At 47.9% G+C, this 9,057-nt stretch overlaps 1 protein-coding gene across 1 annotated transcript; it reads right to left on the bottom strand.

Moving 5' to 3' along the window:
* Window positions 1–861: 861 nt before the first annotated feature.
* LOC136660340 (claudin-16-like) lies at window positions 862–7,578 on the bottom strand. The gene is made up of 5 exons (XM_066637467.1): window positions 7,294–7,578; window positions 6,001–6,127; window positions 3,935–4,096; window positions 3,154–3,218; window positions 862–1,056 (listed from the first exon to the last, which is right to left on the bottom strand). Exons 1-5 carry the CDS (start codon window positions 7,576–7,578, stop codon window positions 862–864), a joined length of 834 nt encoding a protein of 277 aa, XP_066493564.1.
* Window positions 7,579–9,057: the final 1,479 nt, after the last annotated feature.

Genomic DNA, 9,057 nt, shown 5'->3' with positions numbered 1-9,057 from the left:
TTTGGGAGTAAGTCCCATTGGATACATTGGGACATCTGAACAGTCATACCTAAGTTTGCATGGTAAAGGCTATTGTCTAGCTGTAGCACCCAAGAAGGGTAAGCCCAAGTTCTCCGGCCCAAATGAAGGAGAGAAGAATGGCAGGTTAGAAGAGCATCAAGGTGGAGACACTCAAGCCCACCACTCTCCTCTCCTCTACACAGCCTTTTGTGTTCCAACCCCCTCTTCCTTTTCAAATCAAGGGGATGTGAGGAGGCAGTGGAGGTGAGTGGGTGGATGGTGGGTTGCCAATCTGTTCCCTGAGGCAACCACCTCAGTCAGCTTCATGGATGGGCCAATCTCCTCATGAGGAAGCCATGGTGTAGGCTTCCTCATGAGGAAGCTGCTTGAACCATTCACTAATGAGGCTATACTATATCTCCGAAACTAGACCTGATAGGGCAAAATGGATGCCATTTTTGGAATCAGCACCCCAAACATACCCAGGAATTGATGTAAAATTTAAGGAATGGCATGTGTGTTGGCCTGTGTTATTGGATAAGGGGGGCAGCATTTGGCGTTCAGGGATCTTGGGCTGGTCCTGAATGTCCCCGTCTTCTCCCCCCCTCCAGTCTGGTCTCTGACATCATGTTGAACTTCAAAGGTGCTGGAAGCACCTTGAAAATCCAGCATGAGGGTGGATGAAAGCTTCCTTCCTTCTTCTCCTGCAGAGGGAAAAATTGTATTCATTTTCAGGGAGTATTTTCATGTCTTTTCTCTCTGGTCCCCACAAAGAAAAGCTCTGGAACTTGTGAGGTGTAACATAGGAGACCTCATATCTACACCTTGATCCCTTGCCACACCTCTTATCTACTCCCTCCATCACACATATGTGTATGTTGTTCCAATGCCATTCCCAGCATGCTCCTTGGCTGGGCTGATGTTGGGGACCTTGTTTCGCACAACTTGGTAGTAAGAAGTAGCAGCCGCGACGATCTCTGCCAGGTTGCCTGCGACAGCCATCCACAGGGAATAGCCGTATTCATAGCTTGGGAATCCAGGGATTCTCAGGGAGACCTAGGAGATAAGCAAGGGTGAGAGAGAGCTGATTCAGAAAGGAGATGGCAGGGAGGGGAATTCTAGAGCTGCAAGGGCCAAGGCCAGGGTGGAGACAAGCAGATGGTCTAGCTGGGAAGCCTTCAAGCATGGATGGTCAATCTGAGAACAGCTCAGATCAATTGCTCAGTCAAAAGGACCAGGTCAGGGTGGGAACTTTCCTGGTCCATTATGTCACCTGGTCCTTGCTGAGCTGGTAGCTGCAATACCACCTCCAGCCACCTACAATGCTGATTCTGAAGAGCATCTTTGATGCTCTAGCTAGCCCACCATTCTCCTCCCCTCACTCTTTCCTTTTCCTCTCTGTCCTCCTCTTCCTTTTCCAATCTACAGAGAGGGAGGAACAGAGACTGGCACATCACCAGTTAAGGAAAAGGCAGCCTTTGGCACACTGCCTCACAGCCCAATCAAATCAACACTTCCCTGGGAGTAAGCCCCATTGACTATAATGGGACTTACTTCTGAGTAGACATTCATAGGGTTGAGCTCTCAGACACCAGGAGGATTTGGACCAGAACCAAGTGTCCTGGTAGAGACATCATTGTCCATTGAGGACATGGTGATTTTTGCCCAGCCTGCCAAAGCTTCGGTCACATCGGCTTTGCAGTTCATTTTACATTTCAAGAACTTGTAAAACTGGCAGAGGACCAAACACAACAGGAAAGCATCGTACCACATTCTGCTTTGTGAAACAATGGCAATGCTAATCCTCATCTACCTATGCAGGACAACACAATACAGCAAGTGATGAAAGAAGGTGAGGGGGGAAGTGAAGGGTGGACAGACTTCACTGGATTCTACTGGTCTCAGGCACTGACTATCAGCAGATGGCTAAACAGCATCCTCCAGGCCAGATCTGAGCCCCAGGTGAATGTTATCTGACACGTGAAATTTTACTCAAGGTCTGTGGAAAAATCTGCTTAGGCTTTTACTCAGATAAAAAGGAAAACAGCAGTGTGAGGACCTGAGCTGGAGAACATTGATGAAGGTTTGTTAAATGCTCCTTAATGATCAGTGGATGTCTAGAATCTGCTTGAAAATTTCCAATGAGGAAGTACCCCCCCCCCACTGCATGAGACAGACTGTCCCAGTGCCAGACAGTTCTTACTATTGGGAAATCCACCCTCAGGTGTAGCCTCAATCAAGTGCCCTGTAGTTTAAACCCATCATCAATTCAGGTCCTCATATTTCTTCCATTGAGACCTTTCCTGAATGTTAATCATCAGAGCCTGTTGGAAGTGACTCCCCTAGATAAGAAAATCAACTGACAGTAAGAGGAAGGTAGGTGAAATCAGCTGAAAGCACCTTCTAATTTTCGGGCCTGGGAGAAGGGGCAGGGATCCTCAGCATTCATTTTTGTAAATCAAGGACATGTTGTGATGTCTCCAGTGCTTTCTCCTCCGAATGACAGGCAGAGTAGCACTTCTTCTCACTGCTCAGGGAAGTTGGCAACTATCTGTAATGCTGCCCCATGTGTGCAAGCTTTAGAACCAGGGAAATATTATTGCAAGGTGTAGGTGTTATAAGGTCTGGCTGTTTGGGGGAGGGGGCAGGTGGTGAACCACAAGATGGTTCTGCCCTCCTGGACCACTGTTGGAGAACTTAAGAAGTCCCCAAGAACAGAAAAATCTGTCACCTGTAGTTCTGGCCACAAGGAACTATCCTTTCCAGTTCAGCTTTGCTACAACTGTAATTATCTCTCTTCTCCACACTACTGATCTCTGTCTAAGCCTTCCTCTTCTCCCTGTATCTCTTCTCTCTCCAATAGATCATTGCTGCCCCTAAAGTGCAGTTGTTCTAGCAAGGTCTGCTTTGGGGGAAGAAGAGGGATGACCAGTGCCAGGGCAAATCCAGCCTTGGTACCCCCTTCCAGCTCCCAACTCAGCCCTGGCCCAAGGAACAGCTTGTCAGTCTTGGATGTGTTGCGTGACACAAGGATGGTGGATCTACAATGTGTCTGGGGCAGGCAGCAGCCTCTTGCCTTCCAAGGCCTTGGAGGGGAATTCCCAAAGAGGGCTGGCTAGAAAGGCAAGCAGCAGTAGCAAGTGGAGAGAGTACCTCGTACTGGTGCCGGAAGAACACGTACACACAGTATCGGATTACTCCAACGCAGGACAAAAGGCCTACAATGAAAGGAATAAATCCGTGAGTTCCCCTGCTAATAGAGTGGAGCCTCTGCCAAGCCCTCCTTCAGCTTGGCGAGGCTCCGTCATTGCCAAGCCACACTGGTGTACAGAATTGGGCACAGTACTCCAGGAGAGGTCTGACGAACACAGAATAAAGCGGGATAACTACTTCTCATGACTTGGAAGCTGCAGTTTTACTATTGCAGGCTAAAATGGTGTTTGCCTTTTTTGCAGCCGCATCACGCTGCTGACTCCTTGTGATCCACTGCAACTCCAAGATCCCTCTCTTATGTTGTGCTGCCGAGCCAGGTATGTCCCATTCTATGCCAGCATCTTTGGTTATTTTTACTTAAGTTTTTCTTAGATGATTCATTTGTTCTCCCCATTTGGCAGAATTAGGGCCCAATCCTATCCAATTTTGCAGTGGTGTCAGTGGGACGTGAGCTGCATCCTTTGGTGGGGAGGCAGTCACAGAGGCCCCCTCAAGGTAAGGGAACTTTTGTTCCCTTATCTCCAGGCTGCATTGTGGCTGCACCGGTGCTGGAAAGTTGGATTGGATTGGGCCCTTAGCCACCTGTACTGGAGATTCCCTATTGCTCCCTGCTTGAGTTGCCATTTTGGGCTCACCTCCTTCCATTCAGGAAGCAGAATCAGAAAGGCTTGTGTCTTTGAACCTCTTACCTTTGGAGCCAAAGGGAAGGTAGAGGACATACCTGCAAAAAGGAAGAACCCCACAGAGAGGTAGAGGCAGCGCTGTTTGGTGGTGGGCTCCTGGCAGCAGAGGAAGTACTTGCACCCCGCAAGGAGGCAGAAAAAGGCTCCGGCACTGGTGATGGCAGCTGTGATGAGCGAGGCTCTCGTGATAATAATGGCAGCTAGAGAAGGACAGATGGACCAAGTACCAGTCAGTGGTGAGAGACCAGCAGGGGGCAGTCTGTTTGTGGGGCAGAGATCCATTGGGGCTAGTGAACTATAAAACTATTGGAAGACTAAGGGGGATGTTTGACCCAGTATCCTGTCTCCAGAATTTACTGCAAATACTGAGCAATTCTTGATTAGACTGTTCTCCTCTCAGTCACACCCTGCTCTCAATGGCCAGCCCTCAAGGGGTGTGCCTCTTCGAATCAGACCAAAGGCCTGTCTAAGCCTAGCATCTTGTCTCCAGCACCACCCAGCTAGTCCCTCACAGGCAAGGTGTGAAGGTTTTAGCTATCTGAAAGTCAAAGGTAGACTGCCCTGAATGTGGAGGCTCCATTCCTCTCTGTATATGTCTAACTTTTTTTAAAGCTGATGACCATCATCACATTTGGGGCCAACTAATTTCGTGATTCTACACTGCATGAAGACAGGCCTAATCTTCTGTCTACCAAACCTCTTCCAGATGATTTTTACAGATGGGTGTCAACTTTCTAGTATTCTGAAAAGGAATGATATCCAGTCCCCTCCCCATTGCAACAGAAGTCTGATTGTGCCATACACCACCCTGCCCACCTCCCTTGCTGAACATCCCATGTGTGTCATGAACTTTGGTTTAGCACTTTTTGCTAAAACAAAAACAGAACAAGATGCCAAAGGTTTTGTGGGACTTCACAAGTGGCAGTGAGTTCCACAGACAGCAGCAACATTGACTAGTGGTAACTGTACTTTTGGCCTTCTTGTGGTGCAATATGATGGAACAACAGAGAGAAGACACCAAGAGCCAGGAATCTTGTTTTCCAAAAAGTGTGCACTGCATGCAGGAGGAAGGAATCAATTTCCAGAGCAACCACACAGGCAGCTTTTATCTCCTGCGGCTCTGATAATAGTGGAAAGTTGTGAACCTAGAGGAGGAAGTGATAGGAAGGTGTCATGTTACCAGCCAACTGGATGCTGTGGTTGGAAACAAGTGACAATGACACCAGACTGAACACAGTCTGAATCATTTTCATGCAGACTTGGGCTCCTCCTCCTGGCAGATCTTAGTACTGCATGTCTACTTTATAGAACAGTGGTTCTCACACATTTAGCACCAGGAACCACTTTTCAGAATGAGAATCTGTCAGGACCCACCGGAAGTGATGTCTTGACTGGAAGTGACATCATCAAGCAGGAACATTTTTAACAATCCTAGGCTGCAATCCTACCCACACTTACCCAGAGTAAGTCCCATTTACTGTCATTGTTGAAAACATATATATTGTAGCCTGTTAAAAGTACAGGTCTGTAACATTTCCCCAAATGCAGTCACATATCATGATAACATCAAGTTTAATATATTAAAAATAAAATATTGAAATGAATGGGTACCCACCTCAAATTGGCTCGGGGTCCACCTAGTGGGTCCTGACCCACAGTTTGAGAAACACTGTATATAGGACAAATGCAAACATTTCTAGAATGGGCAAATTTTTGGATGTGCCCTCACCTTGTCTAACACATGTACATTTTTTTCTCTTCAGGTTCAGGTTAGGAGAGTGGATAGTTACCCGGCTTTGCAGCTTAAACTGGTTGAGGACAGTGCTGATTGGCTAGCACCTACGATGCCACCAAAGTGCTTCACCTCCTATTCCGGAAATAATTTTACTACTGCTTTTACTGGGTGTCTGCTTTTTTTCCCCAATAAGGGGGAAGGTGAGTGTTTAATAGGCAGTCTCTGCCTGAAGAATGGGGAAAAAAGCAAGAGCTGGAAAACCTCCCCTTCCCAGCCCTATTTACTTTAATTGGAACTAGAGATGCCGACTTGCAGACAAACCTGATCGTGTGCAGATCAAAAGGCACACCTGCAGCAGGTGAGGCTTACCAGGGTGTGGATTCAGGTACGAGCTGAAGACATCACAGGTCCAGATCTTGACAAATTTGTCCCAAACACACTCCCCCCACAGGCCCCTGCAGCGCATGCTGAGAACCACGGAGCCTTTGCTATTCACCTGGAAGAGGAAGGAGGGAGCCTCAAAGCCACAAGATCCTGATTTAATAGAGCTTGGAGACCTTATTAAAACAGAATGGAAGATGAAATTAGCTTGAGCAATGGCTTTGGCCGGGGGCTAAGGCTAAATATCTCTCCCATGCAGAAAGGGACCATCTCTAAATTCACAGTGGCACACAACAGTGGCACACACAGTGGCACACAACAGAGATTCCCCAAGGCAGGTTTGCTGGATGTCAAGAATTTTGTCGTGTGGAAATGGTCAATTGTCCCCAGCTCTGTGGACAAACCATGTCCTAACCTGGGAGAACTGAGATTCTCTGCACGGTACCAAGCTGCTGTCTTTGCCCCCCCTCTTCTCAGCTTACCGATAATGGACAATGGGTGGCAAAAGACAGTGGCTTCCACCCTCCCCAGCAGTAAATGGGGGGAACCCCCCCTCCATGCCATGCCCTCCCATTGTTTGTAGAGGAAAATAGTGACACTGGGCACAATCCTAACCAGGTCTACTCAGAAGTAAGTCCTATTTTGTTCAGTGGGGCTTACTCTCAGGAAAGTGTGGTTAAGATTGCAGCCACTGTTGAAGAGTGCTGGACCACAGGTGGCTATTAGACATATGTGCAGCTCGTGACGATATATTGTCTGATCTCCTTTTGCATCACAATTAATATAAAAGGCAAATAAAAACAATTTCAAGCTTTATAATTATTTACTGGATATAAACCGAGAGTCTGCTAGATCAAAATGCAAGTAAATATATTTAAGATTTTAAATTCCTCATAAATATTGCGGCTCTCAAACATCTGAAGTTTATCTGATGTGACTCTTACATTAAGCAAGCTTGGCCACCCCTGCTCTAGAGGCACAGATATGTTAGAAGCGCACAACACTCCTGCAGGGTGCCATCAATAGCCACAACCTCCATACTGCTTGCTCACCACTCCAAGGTGCCACTTCTAGGGACAGAGCTGCACCCGACTAGCCCACGCCAGAGCAGCATGTGAACGAGGCATGCACCAAAGAGAAAACCAAGAATAAAACAGTTTCCTGGTTTGCCCAGGAAACACAACCTGTTCCTGATGGGGGTGGATGCACCCCCAGCACCCACTGCCTGGCTTCACTGGCCCTTTCTAAAGTGGCAAGGAAGAAGAGAGGCTCTTGTGTTACCTGCCAGCAGTCTGTGCAGAGAGATGCAACCGTGCAGACAAAGGACAGTGCCCCAGAGACAATGGAGACCAGGCTGGCTGCTGTTCCCATTGGAGGCGCTGTCGAAGGCACACAGGGCCCACAAGCCACCGAGTAGCTTCTCCAGGCTCCAGCTGAGTCCTGTTTGAGTTGTTCTCCAACCTGACCCAGATCAGGATGCACCAGGCACTGCTTTGATATACGCTTGAAACCTCTGTGTTTGGAGACCCCTGTTATGCCTGGCTTGGGCCCCTGGAAGATGGCCATGCCTTTTAATGAAAACCCTTTATGTTTTAATGAAAACATAGGCAGAGATTAGTTGGGACCTAGCAGAGCTCAGAGGTGCTAAAATGTCAGCTGGAACCAAAGAGGCAGCTGGTTAAGGCGAACTCCTGCTGGTTTCTCATCATGGCCCAAGAGGCCATGGCAATATTCCCCTCTTCTTTCAAGGAGGAGGAAATTTAGCAGGTAGTGGGCCACATCTGAAGGAATGCCTTTTCTAAGGAGGTGACTGCTGTGGTGTACAGAAAGTGGTCTCCTTCTGAATCCAGCCATCTAGCTCAGTATTGTCAGACCAGCAGTGGCTTTCCAGGGTTTCAGGTAGAGAAGGGCCTTCTCAGCCCTACTTGCAGACACTGCCAAGGACTGAAGCAGGTACTTCTCCAGCAGGCTACGCAGGGGCTGCCCCTGAACATGGGGACAGAGTTACAGAATAGACAAAATCTTCAACTGGTGGCTGGGTTGTGACCAGCGAAGATCCCACAGAAGGTTCCATCCTGAATTGGGCCCATTGTGGTTAGTGAGAGGTTGAGGGATGGTATCAAGAGTTAGCCAGATTGGGTGCTGATCACCTGAACCCCTTGAACCAGTCAGCCCCCACAGATTCCCCCTCCCCATTCATTGCTGGGGAGGATGGAAGGAGCCACTGCATCCAGGCCTGTGCATCGAGGAGAGTGTAAATGGGGGGTGGGTTTTCTTGGTGCATTCTCTTTGGGGTCTGTTTTACTGATTAGGTGTCACATGAGTATCTCATCTGTCACTCTGCACAGCCCCCCTTCCCATGGCACAGTGACAGGTGTTTTGCCCTTGATTGATAACAAGCAACCCTTTCTTTTGAGTTCCCCATTTTTTAAAGCCCACTTTTCACAGAGCCTCAGAGCCACTACCCTTTGCCACCCACTTCCGGTAATGTGGCACTGACTCTGAAAGGAACCTCTGTTCCCTCAGGTTGGGACATTGTTCATTCACAGGGTGAAAACAGAGCTGGGGCCTGGAATCTCAACTCACTCAACTCACAGGAAAGAGCCCTCTAAAACAGTGGTTCTCAAACTTTTAGTACCGTGACCCACTTTTTAGAATGAAAATCTGGCAGGACCCACCGGAAGTGATGTCATGACTGGAAGTGACATCATCAAGCAGGAAAATTTTGACAATCCTAGGCTGCAATCCGACCCATACTTACCCAGGAGTAAATCTCATTTACTGTCATTGTTAAAAGCATATACTTAGTAACCAGTTAAAAGTACAGACCCATAACATTTCCCCAAATGCAGTCACATGCAATGGTAGCATCAAGTCTGATATATTAAAAATAAAATATTGAAATGAATGGGGGCCCACCTGAACTGGTTCGTGACCCACCTAGAGAAACACAACCCATAGTTTGAGAAACACTGCTCTGAAACATTTTACACTTGTGTGTGTGTGTGTGTGTGTGTGCGCGCGTGCGCGAGGGAGAGGGAGGGA

Source organism: Tiliqua scincoides, chromosome 9, assembly GCF_035046505.1.
Source record: "Tiliqua scincoides isolate rTilSci1 chromosome 9, rTilSci1.hap2, whole genome shotgun sequence".
In the NCBI taxonomy this organism is placed as follows: domain Eukaryota; kingdom Metazoa; phylum Chordata; class Lepidosauria; order Squamata; family Scincidae; genus Tiliqua; species Tiliqua scincoides.
Note: the sequence above shows the minus strand (reverse complement) of the source record. Positions and strands in the feature narration are given on the sequence as shown.